The following is a 19,382-nucleotide window of genomic DNA, read 5'->3' on the forward strand; positions in this document are numbered from 1 at the left end:
AAAACTTTTTTTTTTTTTAACGTAGACAGCTGTTAAATAGAAAACTACAGGTCCAAAATGGCATCACTTGTGCTAAAGTTCATGATACCAAACCTAGATTTCATACTTGACCTAACTGCAGTTTTGACCTTCACCAGAAATGTAATCTTAATCAACCAGTCTAAAATTTTCTGGTCAAGCACCAGTAAGGTAATCCGTCACTTAGGCCCTATTCATCCCTCTACCTGGCCCCTCAAAGGAAGAAGCAATCTGCATGATAAAACCCTCACCATTCCCTTGCTCCAAAAAAGGTGATGTCTTGGACTGAAAACTCCTACTAACAACTCCTCTGCCATGCCTCATCCTTCTTCCTATAAAAATCCTCCATTTTGTACAATTCTTTAGATTGCTCTTTTACTTGCTAGATGGGATGCTACCTAATCATGAATCACTTAATAAAGCTAATTAAATCTTCAAATTTTCTTCATTGAATTTTGTGGGGGTTTTTCTATAGTTAAAGTTTTTAATAAATAAAAATTACAATCCATTTCCAATAATACAGTATGAAATAAATTTGACCATACCACTTTACTACTGAAATTAAAAATACTACATCAATCCAGGTTAATACTCTTATATTCCCATTATCTAGAAAAATAACTGGCACATATTACAGCTTCAAGGGTATACAGAGAAATTTTAAAGCTTGTTTCCTCAAGTAATGAAATTATATGGATAATTTCTTATTTTTATACTTCCTGAATCATCTGTGTTTTTTAATGATCATCTATTACTTAATTTATGCTCAGAACATATATCGTATCTTTTAAGAAGACTATCACATTGGGACAGTTTGTTAAGAATATAAACTACAATTAAGAAGCTAGTTTCCTTTAAATATACTTTAAAATTGTTTCATATAGTCTTTTGAAATATAATTCTAAACAAATTTTCTCAGGAAATTATTATTATAGATTAATCACCTAGTAAAGTGATCTCTCTCACTCAGTCTCAGCTGTTGGGTAACCAATAACATACCTGTTTGTTTTGCAGAGCTCGCTGAAAAAGTCGAAGAAATGCAGCCAAACTAAAACGGTACATGTTATTAATTTTGGACAAGTCAGAGATAATGAAGTACATCTTGCTGGCACTCTCAGCCAGGGGTAGATAGGCATCGCGCTCCTAAGGATCATAAGTTGGAGGAGAAAAAGACAACTGAGTACTAGTGCTTTACTGCCACCTAATGATCACTATGCACATATCTAGCCACAGCCTTACTATTTCTAAATATATCCAACGAATGAAGATGACGAATCAAAGAATTTTATAACTGAAAGAACTGCATAATATAGTCTTTATTTTTATGAAACTGAGGGCAATATATTTTAAATACTACTCTACACCTCAGATTGCAAAGCTAGGAGTGTGGTTCAAGGGTTGATCTTAATGAGGACCAAGAGCACCCATATTAGGGATTAGAGATAAAATGGAATGGTAAACAGTTGTGATAAGAGAATAAATGATGCAATTTTACACTTCAAAAGAAAACCAGTTTAGGTAATACAAGCAGGCATGGCACTACTAGGCTATCCCTGCAATAAAGTTAGAACTGTGAACCAAGCGTATGGGACTGGTGTCAACAACAACACTGATGGAACTAGAGTAGAGAAGACTGTAAAAGGAGTCCACATTAAGATAATAAAGCCCCTAACATTATTCGACATAAGCACAGAAAGAGCCAATAACCACAGGGGCTTTCATTCTGACTGAAGATAAAGGATAATAAAAATGAGATGATCATAGGATTAAATGGCCTCAAGGTTCTGAATGGAGCCTCAGTGGTTCCCCACATCATTCTGATCAAAGCACCAGGATAACAAATATGATATTGGTAAAATTATGTGGGTGACTCAGCAATTCCTATTCAGGAAAGAAGGCCCAGAAAGTTCACATTCCTTTTGATGTAGAATGACAGTCATGACGTCTGGCCAAGTTTAGAGTAGATGGGGTAACTGGATTGGAATCGAGCTATAAATTAGTTCTTATTCTGGTTTCAATAGATCTCTTACCCAAGTTAAGAAATAATAATATGTAATTGTAAAATTTGAGTAAAGAATGAAAAATATTAAAATGGAAATCTAAGAAAAGTTATTGAGGTGAATAGGAAAGAATTAAAGAATATCAGTGAGGGCCTAGGTCAGTTTTGAGCCTACAGATTCATAGTAACATTCATCTGCTTGGTTGTATGATTTTCTTCAAGCAAAGTTTGGTCTCTAGGATGCAGGGGACGAAACAATATATTTTACTGATAGGGAGTTGGAATTTGGCAAAAAGAAATATTTTAAAAAAGTAAATAGGATTTTAACCATTTGTAAAAAATATAGTTCAGATCATCACAATCACATAGTCTAGGATTAGTAGGAAAAAAACGTTTTAGTGGAAAAAATAGCTTATAGCTCTTTTAATTAATATATTTAACTTGCCTTACATTGCAAGAATGACAAAGATGGTTTAACAGTCATTTTCAATATGCTCATTTTCAATTTCAGTACAAAACTATAGCTCTAGAACTTTGGATAACATTATACCAAAAATCAGTAGAACCCAGCAGTGTATACTGACCAGCAGTTCTTATCCTTGATGTCCCCAAATCTCATCAATCTCTCTATTATAAGATTCAGACCCGAGGCTCTGGTTTTTTTGAAAAGCTTTCTCTTTTTGCAATCATTATTCTCCCAAAGTCCTGAGTCTACATTTTTAATTATATTAACATAATAGTTTAAGAAAACATGATATTAGATCACAAAGAAGGAAAAATTACCTGATCAAGGAAAATTTGGAGTTTGTAAGATTCTTTAAGTGACTCTTGAATAAGTGCACTGCTTGCTTTGGTCTGATTCAAAGATTCAATTAAATCTTTATTTTCCAAAATATTGCCTTGAGATGTAGCAAGTGTCTGTAGAAAAATATATTAACATTATTATACATATTAAAATAATCAATCAAAGAAGCACATATTCACTATCATTAACTTGGTGATGTTTGTGGGAACTTAAGCTATTTTAAAAGAATGTCAACGTTTTAGAGCCTATAATAATAATATAGTAAATCATTATATGATACTATGTCATTGAAGTATTCCATATATGTTAATTTTATCAATTTAATAAAAAACTACTTGAAGTTGCAGATTAAGCCATAATTTCAAGCAACCTTTTAATGCTTCTTGAAATTCTAAGCATGTAACAGATAATAAACTACTAGTGAAATAATACAGTATAAGAACAGTATTAGTTAAAAATTGCTTATCTTAAGCATTACTTCTTAAGACCGTGTATTCCAAGATATTTACTTTCTTTTCTGTTTGAATTTTAAGATATATATTGATATGTCTTTGACATTACCAAAAACATGCTAAAGGTACTATTAATTTTAAAAAAAACAATAGTTATTTATATTCATTACAGAAAAACTATAACAGAAATATATATATATATATATATATATATATATATATCCTAAATAATAAAGTTTTACCTCTAAAAGAGATTCCTCAAGCTTAGCTAACTGTATTTTCTTATCTTCTTCCTGTTGTAATAGTTTTGTTTTCTGTTCCTCTAAATCAGGTTTCTCATGTTGAATTGTTAAAGCCAACAGCTTAAAAAAAAATTTAAGGTCAAATTTATTCTAGTGATAAGGTTCAAACAAAACAAAGCAAAACAAAACAAAATAAAAACTTCCAACAAAATAGGCCTTGTGTTTGACCGAATACTATAAGTATTATGATACTATGTACTTCATTTGATTCTAGTTAAACATATGAGACACCGTGACAATTATTTGACAAAAAAGAGATAAAATAAATAGTTAACCTGATTGATAAATTGTTAAATATGATAGGAGAGGTATAAGAAATTACATTACTTAACCTATCAATATGGAATATTTAGTTCTAAAATTAGATTACACATAGAAAAACTATAGAGGCAGTATGTTTTTAATAAGTATTCACGTAAAGAAATGAGTTATCTACTTAAAATAGTATACCATTAAAATCACAATGAAATACCAATTCACACACACTAGATAGCTACAATTAAAAAGACAAATAATAACCATTGTTGATAAGAATGTGAAGGAAGTAGAACACTCATACATCATTGGCGAGAAAGTAAAATAGCTCAGCCACTTTTGGAAAATTTGTTAATCAAAATGTTAAATATAAAGTTATCGTTAAGTCCCAGGGCTTCCACTAAAAAATCATTAAATTACACACTTTATGTGGCTGAATTATATGATATGTGAATTTAATTTTAATAAAGCTGTTTTTTAAAAATGCTATGTCAAATTCTTAATTTTGAAACTTTAAATTACAGAAAGACACTGGTATATCATAAAATATATTTATAAAATGTATAATTCAAAATCTGCTATATAAGTGTCGTCATGTACTTTTTGTCGAAGACCTAAATAACCAGTCTCAGCAATTACTACGGAGCTCTTAGATTACAGAAGCAATTCTGTCAATTAATTCTAACATGTTTTGAGTAATTTGTCCATTGTTTTATTTATAAGAAGTATCCTCTAGTAAGTCAAAAGATATTGTTCATAAAAATATGTGTGGTGAGCCATATGACATGGTAAGAAAAATATTTTAAAAGGAATTATCTTTCAATTACAATATAGTAAAAATTGTAGCAAATATATGTGCTATCATAAATCAAAAGAGGAAAAATCTACTATTCTTAAGTAAGCAAAAAATAGGATGATACTCAAAAAGTCAACAGGTATATTTTTCAAGAGAAAAAAATGAACTATAAAGTATGTAAGTAAATGTATGGACATGAAAAAATTTTTTGAATTTCATGTAGTAATAACCATACACAAATAAAGTGAATTCAAAGATGCATATCCTCTGGTGGAGGAAAAAAAAAACAGTTATACTGGGAATCGAAGATCCTCAAATAGGTCAATCAAATGCAATTTCCACATTTAAACTTCAGTTTTTACAATTAAAAAAAAAAGTAGCTGATCTTAATCTCTATGATCCTTCTGTCTCTTGAATGCTACCATATATGACAGAAATAGACTGTAAAGTTATACTGGAAGAAGGAGTAATTTTCATTAGCAACAAATATACACATTAAACACAAATAATACATGAAAGAAACTCAAATGCTTTATTCTAACTTACAAGTATATTTTCAAAATATTTTTTAAAAATTAAATGCTAATCGTTTTAACAAAATAGCTTCCCACTAGAAATATCTAATGAATATACTAAACTACATAAGATTTCTAAGGTGAAATATGATTGATGTGTACCTGTCCTCGTAATCCACTTCTTGTTGTAGTAAAGTTAACCTCAGTAACAATGGAAGCTGCATCAGGCGGAATAAAGGGATTTGGGTTTCTTGTTGACAAAAAAAGGCGGAACTCTTCATTGTAATCAATAATTTTGTCACCAATTTGCACCACAAAGCGTGGTCCTGTTTTTTAAAAATGACACAATTAATCGGCCTGAATATTCTGAATTTGCTACATGACATTAAAAAATATAATCTTCTAGTATTTCTAAATAGTTTGTATTATAAGCTTTTCAATAGTGTCCAAAAGATAGCAAGACTATCTTGAAAAGCTTATAATACAAGCTATTTAGATAGTTAGGCTACCCAAGATACTATTAACTGGAATGACTCAAGAAAACTTAGGCAGAATAAAATCAAACTTAGGCAAAGAAAATCAATCCTAAGGACATAATAGTCAAACCACTGAAAACCAGAGGAAAAATGACACATTACTTACACAGGAGCAATAATAAAACCATCAGGTTATTTCTCAACAGGAATGACATAGCTATAAGATGACGGAATAAAAAATTTTAAGTGCTAAAGAAAATAACTATTAACCCAGAATTCTATGTCAGGCAGAAAAAAAGAAGTCTCTCAAAGAAGTAAAAGTTTGTTTCCACTGGGCCTTCATTAAATAAAATACGAAAGTAAATACTTCAGATAGAAAAAATAATCCAGATAGAAATGATGAGATAATGGAAAGGCTGGGCGAATTTTAGAATACTAGAAAGGATAAATATGTATAAAACAAGATTTTAAACACAAGTATAACATCATGAGGAGCATGACAATGTATCACAACAAAAACGCAAAAATAAGCAGGAAGTATGTGGAGTTAAAGTACAATACTGGAGAAGTGGCAAACTATCTACATTAAAACAATAAGTCAAAGATATATATTGTTACATATATAGTAAGCATTTAGAAATCATTAAACAATTGATCAAAAAACAGGTTAGCTGGAACTATGATGGGTAAAAAGGTATGGAGATATTTGTTATATGATTTGGACTTAGGTGATTTGGGAATAGTTTAAAAAAAGTGTGATTTTTTTCTGGGGGATCAATGCTATCAGGAAGAGCAGACAATTCTGATTGGTATCTTAATTTTAATCTAGAAAGTAAGAGAAATGGAGTAAGACTATTGGTAAAAAAAAAAAAAAAAAAGTAGAAGCCACTCAAATTATCTGGAGAAGAAAGGTGTTTAGTTATTTTTGTAATATGGACAGTATTTTTGTTTTTATGCTCAGACATGATTATGGTCAGTGTGACCTGTCTGATGTTGATGCTGTGAAATGGCTGACATTCAACAGGAGAACACCATTGCTAATCCGTTAAAGCTGGGACAGCTGCCAGCTCACACTTGTCAGGTGCTGCTCTTTTTTTCCTCATTTAGGCAATGTACAAATACAAGCAAAATGATCTATGCTGTGATAAGTCAGGAATGTGATTATCCTCATTGGAAAGAGTGGTAAAAAAGGGCATTTCTGGAGAACTGATAAAGTTCTATAGCAATAAAATGTTAAAATTGAAAAATAACTGGTTCTCTGATGAGTAGGACTAGTCATGAGGAGGAGAAGGTCAAAGCGCTACTGTCAATCTGTACTGTTTGATTTTGTAACCCATGGCTGTATTATTTTGACATAACATTATTAAAAAATTCAAATAGCTTATTGTCTGATAAAGACCCTTGGCTCTAAGTCCCATATCCCACTCTTAGAAAACAATAGATATGGAACTATAAAGTCCAATATATTCTTAACTGTAAAAACTCTTGATTTATATTGGAGTTAACCTATGACGGAGTTAATTTTGACCAATTTTTTTCTTCAGAACACAGAATTTTTACTGTAGTTTAGAAAACTAAAAAGACAAAATGATCGGGCACAAGGATAAGATTTGATCTCCTACTCTCTTTCCAGAGGAAGCCCTGTTTATTATCTTCATTTCTGAACCTGAATCGCAGTTGAGTATATTGTTTTATACTGTTTTGCTTTTGGTTAACATGTATAATAGATATAGATATTTGAGGTGCTTGTATATAAAGATATTATTAACTGGATAAATTCATTGTTAATGCCTTGGTGATTTCTATAACAATCAACTGAAGATATAGGCAAGATCATTCTTTAATTATATCCAAGTCCTCCCAATATTGAAATACATCACGCCAGGAAATGAAAAAGAAACTTAGTCTTTTTATATCAGGTAAAGGTGCTACACATTTTTGTCTGTCTTGATTTTGGAAACTAAAGTTGCATGAATAGTCTGCTGTGACCACTCAAACTTAAACCAAGAAGTGGCCATCACCATTTTCAAAGCGTCTGACATAATAATGCCCCTAAAAATTGCTGCCATAGTTGATACTTAGTTTGCAGGCTTGGACATTGCTAATGACTACTAATGATTATTTTTTACATTCTTTTTTGGGGGCAATAAGACCGAAATCGGTTTATCATATGCAGTAAGCCTTTTTTACAGGTCCAAACTCTTCAGAAATATATAATCATCTGAGCTAGATAAATCCAATACTGTGTGAATTTCCATATAGGTGAAACATTCCATTAGATAGATAACATTTTGATAATGGTCTCCGCTGAGAAAATTGCTCCATTGAATGGTATTGAATATTATTTAAGCCTAATTAAAGATGAATGAGACTTAAATAAAGACAAATACAAAACCTGCCCCCAAATAACCAAACTGACATTGCCCAAGGAGACATCCCACAGCCATTAAGGATAAACTGCTGGCTTTGCAGCCACTATCTACAAAGAAAGAAAACCAACAACTGAATACCTCCTTGGCCAATTAGAAGCAGCGTACCAGTACCTAGAAATTTTACTTAAACTATTTATCTGGTCAACAAATATGTGGCTAGATTTGAATGGAAGCTCCTGAAAAGCTGCAAGAGGCAACTTTGTAAATAATGCAAGCAGTTGTAAATCAATCCTTGCCTTTTATCCTTATATTCTCCAGAAGAATAGAAATACAGATAACTACAAATAATCTCACAGATAAGCAAATCCAATGGAACCTTATAGCCATCTGCTATCCATAGGTAAAATTCCTGGCTATCTATAGCACTGAGTGAGCTGACTTCAAATAGTGCTCCTAGCTATAAAGCCTATCATGCTGAGACTAACAGAAATATACTAGTACAGAGATTCATGGGTCACGACTAGTGAACTAGCTTAGGGTTTCTCAACCTGAACACTATGGACAATTTGTGCTGGAAAATTATCTGTCTTGGGGAGATGGCCTGTGCATTTTAAGCTGTCCCTGGGATAGACTTCACAAATGTGACAACCAAAAATGTCTCCAGACATTGCCAAATGTCACCTGGGGGACAAAACCACTCCCATTAGAGAACTATTGGTCTGGCTGTTTTCAGCCCATTGGGCCACCCATATCCAAATCATATCAAAGACATACCCAATTAATCACAAACGTAATCGTTATGTTGTACATATATATGTCCATATGAAGCAATCATGCTTAAAATGAAGCATCAGGCCTGAAAAAGCCAACCAAAAGTGTTCAGCTATCATCTCTACTATAATTTCTGGATCCATTCTCAAACTCAACATGGAAATTAAATGACCATAAAGGACTGGAATGGTAATAAAAAATACTTTTGATATCTATGGTTAGTAAAACAAACAATTTTCTAACTATACCAAGCCTCTCAACAACTTCTGCATGGCTAGTAGATCCAGCTGTCTTCAATTATTTACCAATTACAAACTGCCACATCTACCTTCTGCAGGGTGGAGCAACTAGGCACACAAGAATCAGGAAATAAAGAACAAGGAGAAATTGAGGAGGAATTGTACCTTAATCTTTTTGATCAATGAATATTTGAGGGGATTTTTGAATGGCAAAACCTGAGAAGAAAAAGCATATTCTATTCCTATTATTTGTACCTGTTTTGACCTTACAATATAGGAAGGCAGTTCATATTGCTTATATTAAGGACATCAGGATGTAAATTTACTTGGACACAGACTTTGTTTTACATGGTTCCAACCATCTGCTGACCCCAAAGGAAATGTATAACAAAAACGGCAATTCATGAGGAATTCAACATTCTGGAAAAGGACAACTTGAAGTAAATATTAAAAGAGGATAAGAGACATGAATGCATCCAACCCTGGGAGGAATGTGGAAAAAGTAAGGTAGGGGCAGAGATTACTGCCCCTAACTATAAAATAAACAAATCTACTCAAATAGCCCTGTACAACTATCTAGCATAGTGGATCATAAGGCGATAGTAGTTCAATCATGATATGGAATATATCACTTTTCATTAGATCCAGCTTCTTAGACTTGTCAACACCCATTCTCAGACAATGCCACAGATACTGTTAGAACTTGACCGGGGGTTTATATTTAATGAACCCTCAAGGGCCAGGATATAGACAGAAGAGTGTTAAATCTAAATAGCACTAAAAGTTCATTTCCATTTCCCCTTGAAACTAGCACAGCAAGTTAGCTCAGCATATCTGAGTTAGCACCAATGAAGAACAGACAGAGACCAGAGACTAAACTCTAGAGGGTAACTCCAGGTTACAAAGGCAAAAGTCCCACTAGTAGAGTTGTTTTCACAACATATCAGCCTCTGCAAGGCCAAGCATACTGATTTGTGGGCTAATAGGTGATCAATGAATAGTGCATTCTTCACTCTTTTTTTGTTCCAATTTTCTACTTAAACTTCATAGTGCTACTACCAGTATGTGTGGTGTAAGTGTATGCCTATATGTATAGGTACATATCTATGCATGTATGCATATACATTTTTCATGACAGACTTATAGTTTAAGAGCATTACTTTCTAATCATCAAAGTCTGGGTTAGGTGCCCATGCAGAAAAGAGGTAACATAGCAGTCCTGGGACTCTTAAAACGTCTTGCTTACAAGGTAGGCCCACAATTGGAATCGGGGAACTTGGATTTAGAGAGGGTTCTCACCATTCCCAGATCACATAAGAGTGGCTCACTGTGCTTCAACTGATTGTACAAACAATTGGTTTATGCTGAACACCTGCTTTCCTTTGAGGAGTCTGGAATTTTGCAACATGCCAAGGAGAATGTGCCTACATAATCAGCCCCAATAAAAACTCTGGGTACTAAGCCTCTAATAAACTTCCTTGGTAGACATCATTTCATAAGCGCTGTCACAACCCAGTCCTGGGAGGAATTGAGTACTGTCAGTGTGACTCCAATGAAAGAAGGTTCTTGGAAGATTGCATCTGGTTTCTTGACTCCTGACTTCACCCTATGTGCCTTTTCTCTTTGCTAACTTTGCTTTGAATACTTTCCCTGCAATAAATCTTAGCCATGAATGTGCCTATACTAGGCTCTGTAAGTATTCCCAAAAAAACTCTATACCTAGGAACAGCCTTAGAGATCCTTAATAGAGTGTCTCTTTTAGAAAGGCACTTTAAGAATTTACTTGCTATTACTATTAAACTCTAATAACATTCCATCATTCTCCCAAAAATGTTTCTATCTCCTAAGATTCAGTGGCAAGACAAAAAAAAAAAAAGTCAGTTATGAACTTAATTACTTTGGAAATTTTAAAAATAGTTACTCTCTGAAAACTGTCAAATATTTACCTTGAGCAACCAGATCTCGTCTCAACAATGGATAAAGAACAGGTTCTACGCCATCCATCTCTTGTATTATAAGGGTTTTCCCAAAACGTACTGCCAACTCAAGAGCTGTGATAAAGTTATTATCCTAAGAGAATAAAAAGAACACATATTAATTCCTTTATTTCCTTCATATTTACAAAGGCTCTTACAGATAATGAATATTAACAAGAATAAGATAAGTATTTTAAAATTTAACACGCATGTTAACAAATCAGATTGTTTATTATTGCTTTTCTAGTTATAAGTACTTGGTGATGAATTATTTTAATTGAATAAATTATCAAATAAATTTTATAAATAATTTAAATAGATATATAAGAAAATAGGATTTTTACATTAACAATAAAAAAGCCTTTTTCAGTCTTCTACTATAATTTCAAATTGATGCAGAAACAAATTTTGAAATTCTATATGCAATAAGTTACTCACCCAACTGTTAATAAGAACTATTTTGGTTTTGTTCAAAATTAAATATTCAATGGAACAAGAAAGGCAAGATGATAAATTCTAGTAAACTTTTCTTAGTGTAGTAGGCCTAGTCACAGTAAAAAAACCCTTTAGGTGAAATTTTGAGGTTTTCTGGTTAGGGAAAGACTAGTTTCAAATATCACTCCAGACCTCCAACTATAGTTAAAATAAATTAAACATTTGAAATACTAATTATTAAGATCTACTGCAAACTATAAGTATTATGTATATTATGCAATTTACAATTATTCTGAACACATGCAACTGAAGTAAACATCCCCATTTTGTAAGTACCTATTAAAGAGGTAATTTTTCAATCACCTGAATCACCTGAAGGCTATCTATGAAAATTAATTAATCACACACTAGAACATTCTCAAAAAAAAAAAAAAAAAAACCTGGCCAAAAATAATTTCTTTGGCAAGATAAATATGACAGTGAGAAGTCACTACCCAAAAGATTATGATTACATTTCACTGACAAATGTCAAAGTTCAGGGCACATCAAAGGTGTTCTTGGTGAGTTATTGGAATAAGAAATTATAAGCCACACAGAGAGAAACTATAAATATGCTAAAAATCTAGGAGGATTTCTTCAAGCTAAATTAGTAACTCTTACGTCTACAGGATTTTATACTTGTGTCTTTAATCATAATTTAGTATAAACACTTATAAATTATTTCTCTAGCCTATGAGACTATCATTTCTGTGGAGGCAGGAGCTGTGACTACTATACACATTACTAAATTCCTAGGGTTTAGATCAATCCCCTGCACATAAAAGAAATCAAAGATTCTTATCTCTTCTTTATAAATTAGAAAACTGAAGCTAAAAGAGTTACATTTCTTTCCCCAGGTACCATACCAGGTAAATTATAAGGCTCCACTTTGAATCTGTATTTTCTGATTACAGTCCTAGACTTCTTTTCACCATAAGATGCCATTACTAGTCGGTATCTAAATTATAAGCAATACGTACCTGCTGGTTAATAACTTCCAAACGCGAGTCTTTCAGATGTGTCTTTAACCATTCTGTAGCTTGGGAAGAAGGGTCTATAAGAAATGGGCATACTCGACTCTAATTTAAAAAAAAAAAAAAAAAGATTACAAGCTTTTATTAAATGGGAATAATTTCCTAAAATTTTATGAATTAATTACTGAATTTTTCTCTCAATCTTTGGAGACTATAAATATGCAACCATGAGGAGGAATTAATTAAAAGTAGTTTTTAATTCTAGTAGGGGCCATATTAATAAATTTTAGAGTGGTCAGTAATTAAATTTAACTACAATAAGTATAATCCTTACTGTATAGTCCTAGACAGTAACACAGATAATCAAGAGCTCTGGATAATCATGTTATTGCCTTACTATATATTCTTTGGTTGAATAAGCCTAAAGGCCTTAAAAGACAAGTAAGAACTAATCACAAAAGTATTAATGAAATAATTATCAATATAATTGCTTATATTTAAGACATTAATTCTTAGAAAGCAGCACATAGTTAATATGACAAAAGAAGTGTCATTGAATAGAAAATTGCATAAATTATAGTTTAAGATCTAATGAACTAGGAACTAAATGCATTACAGAATACCCTGAGCTAATTAATAATTAAGCTCTGAAACAAATAGAAAAGTAAAAACCAGTAAAAATGCCCCACACATACAATGCCACTTATCAGATGAAAGGAAGTCAATTTTTATATATATATATATATACACACATATATATAATTTAAATATATGTAAATGTATGACTAATTATGGTAAATTTAAAAGTCATCTAATAATCATTGTTACCTAATAAATCAGATTTAAATAACAATGAGTGACTTAATTTTTCTTAAATTTTCACATTTGAAAAACATAATGCAGTCGTATGCTATAGGGATAATAAAACACGTGAAAGTCAAAGTGAAATGAAGACTTAGAAATGAAGTAGGTCTAATAAGGACAAGATGTTATTTCAGTGATGCAGCAAGGAATTTAAAACAGCTTTATTATTTTTTAAAATTCTCTGGGAACAATACACCCCACCCCCTTTTCACCTGTACCTAGAATGAATCACAGTTCCCTCAATATCACGCTGTTGTGTGATCTTCACCCAGCATCTATTTCTGGAGGTTTCATTAACTACTCTGTCATATAAATCTGCTATCTCCAGCATAATGAGATGGTTAGTAAATATGCTTTTAAGTACTACCTATATACTACGCCTAGATTTTAGAGGTTATTCTATGCTAGCATTCAACAGCAAGTATTTCACAAGTCTACTAGAGTTTTTCTAACCATAAAAATAATAATTTTAAATTTTTTAAAAAGTTCTTACCCATGATTTCAAACCAATGATCTGATGCAGTGAAAAGAAAAAAAAAGATAAAGTTTCAGAAAATCATGTTTTACCACAGAAAATATGCTTAAGAATTTCAGAGTTCTCATGGGCATGGACAATAGACTAATGGTTACCAGAAGGTCAGAGGTAGAGGAGGAGGGGTAAAAGAGATCAAATATGTGATAATAGAAAGAAATCTAACTATGGTGAATACACAATGCAATATATATATGTGTGTGTGTGTGTATGTATGTATATATACACATATATATATGTATATGCATTACTGTTAAATTGTACACCTGAAATTTATTGGATTTTGTTAACCGATGTCACCATAATAAAAATGAATAATTAAAAAAAAAATTTCAGAGTATTTCAAGTTACATATTCATTTATTTATACTTTTACAGAGAGATTTAGATAAAATCTTTAAGGCATATTTTACGTTTGTATTTCATTATTAAATGTAGTTAAATGCTACATGTAAGAAATTATACTAGATCCAAAAATGTCAAGCTTTTATTCATTCATTCATTCATTCATTCATTCATTCATCTACCATATGGTGCTTAACTCCAGTAAGACAATGTGAGCGATAAAGGAATAACATTGCCTTACCTTCAATCACATCACATGCAATAAAGAAGCAAACAAGTAAAGAGGACACAATATTCTTTAGAATCAAAGGGAGAGCTACGGGAATCTGCTAGGAAGCAATTCAAGTTAAACTTAGAAAGATAAAATAAACTTAGTTTAGCAAAGAAGTGAAAAAGCATTTCAGGCAAAGACAACAGCATCATGGAGAGAGGAATAAAAAGCCTGGATGCATTTGGAAAACGACCAGTAGGGTGGCATAACTGGAGTAAAAATAGCAGGCAATAAAGATGATGCAGGAGTCATCACAGTCTTTCTGGTCATGACGAGCTTTTCATGCCATCTTTAAGGATAATGAAATTGTTATACTTCAGGCAATGGGAAGTTACTGAAATATATTAATCCTGTCATGATCAGATTAACATTTTAGACCAATCACCTCAATAGAAATAAGGAAATAATACTAGAGGCATGGGACCAACTGAAATAATAATATAATTATCCAGATATAAAATATAGAAGGTCTAAATGAAACCCTGGCAATGGATATGGTTAGAACAGAATAACATATTTGAGAAATCGATTTTACAAGACTTGTTGAATTAGTAATTATAGGTAAAATTAAAGAAACACAGTGAGAATGACTTGGACTTTGCATCTTTCATTACTGGGCTAAGTATAACATCTCCATTGGTAGGAAATAAAAGAGAAGCAGTTTATAGTGAATGGGGAAGGAAGAAAAAAATGATTAGAGTAAATAGCTACCTTTGCCTACCTTTCATACCAAACTCACTGTACTTCTGATGGGATTATCAGCCATCTAACATGGCCCCCAAGGAACAAGCAAGTGACACAAGCAAACCAATCAGAATCCTTATGAAGTTATGACATAAATGCACTGGAGCAGGGGGCAGAGGCAAAGACACATCTTTAGTGTGGACGTATACACTCATAATGGTTAAGTCTGGAGTCACCAATAGCCATCCTAATATAGGTTGGAGAGAACCTATGTGAGAATAAATCCATCTCTTAAGATGGAGAGAGAGAATGATGTCGTGATAACACCATTTGAATACTAAAGCTAGTCTCAATCTTTTGAACATCTCAGTTACTTAAAAACATAAGTTGCTTCTTCTTCCTTTTTTTTTTTTTTTTTTTTTTTTTCTTAAATGGGTGGTACTTGGCCACTGAAAGATTCTTGCCTAAAAATAATGATGATGATGATGATGATGATGATGATGATGATGATAATGATTAATTAAGAGACAGCCTGAGCTACCTAGGAAGGAAGTTCCAGGTAATATCAAACAGGGAGTTAGAACTATACATCAAGAGCTCAGAAGAGAGGTCAAAGGCTAGAGATATACAATACTTCCTTTAATTCTTCTCTCCTTGGTTGGGATAAAGGGAAGACTGGGCAGAGGATATGTTAGAAAGAGATTATTTCAAAACATCTAGGATACTCTATAATTTCATTTATATTTTTAATACCTGTAAGCAAGATAAGAGTAGAAACATTTTATAAATAAAACTAAACCTATCTCTTGATTAATTAAGAAAAATTATATTAACACGAATAATACAAATTTAATGAATTTAAAAATATACAGAAACACACATGCACAGGTATGAAAGGCAGTTTTACAGCATAGACTGGAAAGATGGCAATGTCTGAATCTTGGCTCTACCACTCGATAGCTTTGTGACCTTGGACAAGCAACTTAACCTTCTGTGCTTCAATTTCCATATCTATAAATAGGATAATACATGCACCTACTAGATAGGGTTTTGCAAATTCAATGCATTTAGTATTTAAGTGTTTTACCTGTATTAATTGTTAAATAATAACAAGATATGCATAACATAATAGGTATGCACTGTGTTGATTCTAATGTTAATTTTTGGGATTTATTTGAAAAAGCACAATTCCTTATTTGATTTACCTTTATAATTTATATTCTTTAGACTAATATTAAATTAGTCTACATTTCCTAAGTATATACTAAATGGTAGGAAGGAAAAATGTGGATGCAATATACATGTAATGTATTATTTATTAACTGATGTCACCTCAATAAATTTAATTTAAAAAGAAATAAAATAAACAGAAAATATAATTAACTGGAAAAAAATTCTGAGTCATTTAAAGAAAATTTATTTGACACTTAACTGTCTATAATAATAAAAACCAAATAATTAATACATGTCTTCACAAGAAAAGTGAATAATTTTGTGAGATCAAAATCAAGAAAAATTTATAATACTATGATATTTAAATTAATCATCTTTTCCACCTTTTCTGGATGTTTTTGCTCACACCTTTCTCCATATGTTCTAATAGCCTTATGCTCTTCATTAATGCATTGAGTCCCAAAATATTAAAAAGATTATATATTTTAGCACCCCAACCAGGGAACTTTTGAGAGTAAGAGGAAAACTATTAATAATTACATCAGGACAACAGGCAGAAATCATAGCAATCCACTATATACAGTCATCATGGCCAAGTTCTTTCTCTGTCCCTCAAGGACACAGATCATGTGAGCTTTCTACTAATCTAATAAACCTAATTCTTGTTACAGACTAATGCCAGATAATGATTTAACTATTTCCTCTCCCAGACAATAAATGCACTTCAATAGTTAGCTTAACATAAATATGGTCATTCTAAGCATCTTTGTAAGACAAAGAAGTAATTTCAGCTTTTCTTAGCACCAATTAATGAGTGACTACAGGCCTTAATTGTGGACCTCCACAGAGAGGGAGAATCTCAGAAAAGCTCTAGTATAGTTAATCAGATGTAATACCTCCCTGATTCAAAAATACATTTTATTATACCTAGCCATTTTTTCTCAGGAAGACTTCCCAGAAACCCAGTTTGTATATATTTAAAGATCTAATTTCATGTTCATCACATATACTAAACGTTGATGTTAAAGAGATGTTATAGACATGCTATCCAATCACACCCTTACCTATAACAGTGCATTCTAAACCTAATATACTTTAGAATTGAGATAGAGTGTTGATCTTAATGACAAATTCATTTCAACAGAATAACTAATTACTCTAACATATTTTTCCAAATAGCTTTTGTTTTGTCATATAAATGCTTGTAAGTATCTATAAGAAACTTGGCAATATTAAATATAAAGTAAGTTTATTATTAAAATTAATTTAAAAACAATTTCTCATATATTTATAAGGAAGGAAAGATAATCAGAATATAAAAGTATTTATCAGTAAAATTAAATTATCATCAATAAAAAAATTATTGTAATACAGATTTTCTAAAGGTTCACACCCTGATTTCTTACAAAATAAAAAAAGAATACTTAAACTGTGTGATTTTTAAATCAGCAAATGATTGCTTTCTTCTTATTACTGATAAAGGAAAAATAAGCGATTACAAAACTCTGGAGAAAGAATAACAAATATGATTTTTAAAAATCACATAATTTACTATAACATGAACTTATATACAGATTTAGAGTTCCAGATTTGTAATTCTAGTGTAAAAAATAATAATGAGAAACGTTTAAAAAACAAATTAAAGAACAAGCCAAATCAACTGTTTAATCTTTGGCTATCAATTTCTCTACTGGTAAGATGCTAAGGTAATGAGCCAAAGTATATCAGCTGATTAAGAGTACTAATCAAACTAAATTATCCAAGAATGAACAGAGCCCACAAAACATTTCTTATAATATTATGTCTATGTTGCCTAAAGAGGAGCATTTAGTGTTCATGCTTTCTTTGAGACTTTGCAGATATGAAATAAGGAAATGGTGTGTAGGCAGAGAGATTACAGAGAAAACAGAAAATTGGTGTCCCATAAACTATTGAGATAGAAAAAAAAAAAAAACAGGAAAAAAAAACCATTTTATCAAAGGGCGAAATTATCTTCCAGGGTCCATAATAGAAAAGTAAACCAAGTTAATGGCCAAAAAAAAAAAAAATTCGCTGAAATAAATTACTTATTTGTATACATGATTTGGAATTTGTTTTTCTCATGTTAATAAGATTGTAATAGCTTCAGGTCTAAACAATGACTTAATGACTTTTGGGACACATATACAATGTGAAGAAATAATTTTCCAAAATATGCATATGATCAATCTCTAACTTATGACTCAAAATTTATCTCATCTTCACTTTATATAATGTTGTTTTCAAAAGAAAAATATTTTAAAATATAAAATCATATATGCTAGATGAAGGAAATATACAATCAAATAAATTGGGTATTCAAAATATTTCTATTACTATTAAGGAATTCAATTTAGAATATTTTGTCATCAAAATACTACTATTTATACTTTTATAGTAAGATAAAAAATAAATTACTCTGGAAATAATAGATTCATCAACTGAATCATAAATAAATTTTCATTAGCAAAATATTTTCACATTTACTTAACAACTGTGAAAGCCTAAGAATTTGAAGCAGGTACTTCTTGGAGCAAGCTTCAAAAGAAACACTTCTTATGAGAAAATTTAAATTGATTAATTACCTGTAAGATAACAATAGCATTTTCTATGGATAGGTCATCTGATGGTAGTCCTTCACTTTTCCAAATTAACTGCTCACTTTCGGTACAAAGAAATCTCCTCAGATCAAATTCTGAAAAGTTAGTTATCAATAATACTTTACTATAACAATCTTGTACTTGACAAAGGAAAGGAAATTTAAATTATTTAAAATATACTCAAACAAAAATTCTGTGATTATCCTTAATATTCATTCAATCCATTCTTCCCCATTTAACACCAGAAGCTAAGGGGAAAATCAGCTTAAAAAGAAAAACAAATGCAAAGAAATGGAATTCAGTTAATTTATATTTTATCTATTAAATGTATGTTTCGCAGCTATAATAATTTGTGAAAACCACAAAATTCACAAGGAGTTTTGGAGTTCCTGCATCTCGTCATAAGATATAAAAATTGCTATAAAATTAAAGTAATAAAATGTTTAACTGCATTCATGTAATATCAACAATA

At 31.3% G+C, this 19,382-nt stretch overlaps 1 protein-coding gene across 3 annotated transcripts in view; it reads right to left on the reverse strand.

The window, feature by feature from the left end:
• DYNC2H1 (dynein cytoplasmic 2 heavy chain 1) overlaps positions 1-19,382 on the reverse strand; it is a 253,153-nt gene that overhangs the window by 131,156 nt on the left and 102,615 nt on the right. For 2 of the 3 annotated variants that reach the window (XM_016163676.2, XM_016163673.2), the window contains exons 63-70: positions 18,896-19,005; positions 13,782-13,802; positions 12,431-12,529; positions 10,947-11,070; positions 5,305-5,468; positions 3,517-3,636; positions 2,801-2,935; positions 1,018-1,161 (exon numbers count right to left, since the gene is read on the reverse strand). In XM_016163676.2, coding sequence (XP_016019162.2) covers positions 1,018-1,161; positions 2,801-2,935; positions 3,517-3,636; positions 5,305-5,468; positions 10,947-11,070; positions 12,431-12,529; positions 13,782-13,802; positions 18,896-19,005 — 917 coding nt within the window. The remainder of the gene's footprint in view (positions 1-1,017; positions 1,162-2,800; positions 2,936-3,516; positions 3,637-5,304; positions 5,469-10,946; positions 11,071-12,430; positions 12,530-13,781; positions 13,803-18,895; positions 19,006-19,382) is intronic. The other variant, XM_016163675.2, reaches the window with a different exon arrangement.

The sequence above is a fragment of the Rousettus aegyptiacus genome, unplaced genomic scaffold (assembly GCF_014176215.1).
Source record: "Rousettus aegyptiacus isolate mRouAeg1 unplaced genomic scaffold, mRouAeg1.p scaffold_m13_p_5, whole genome shotgun sequence".
In the NCBI taxonomy this organism is placed as follows: domain Eukaryota; kingdom Metazoa; phylum Chordata; class Mammalia; order Chiroptera; family Pteropodidae; genus Rousettus; species Rousettus aegyptiacus.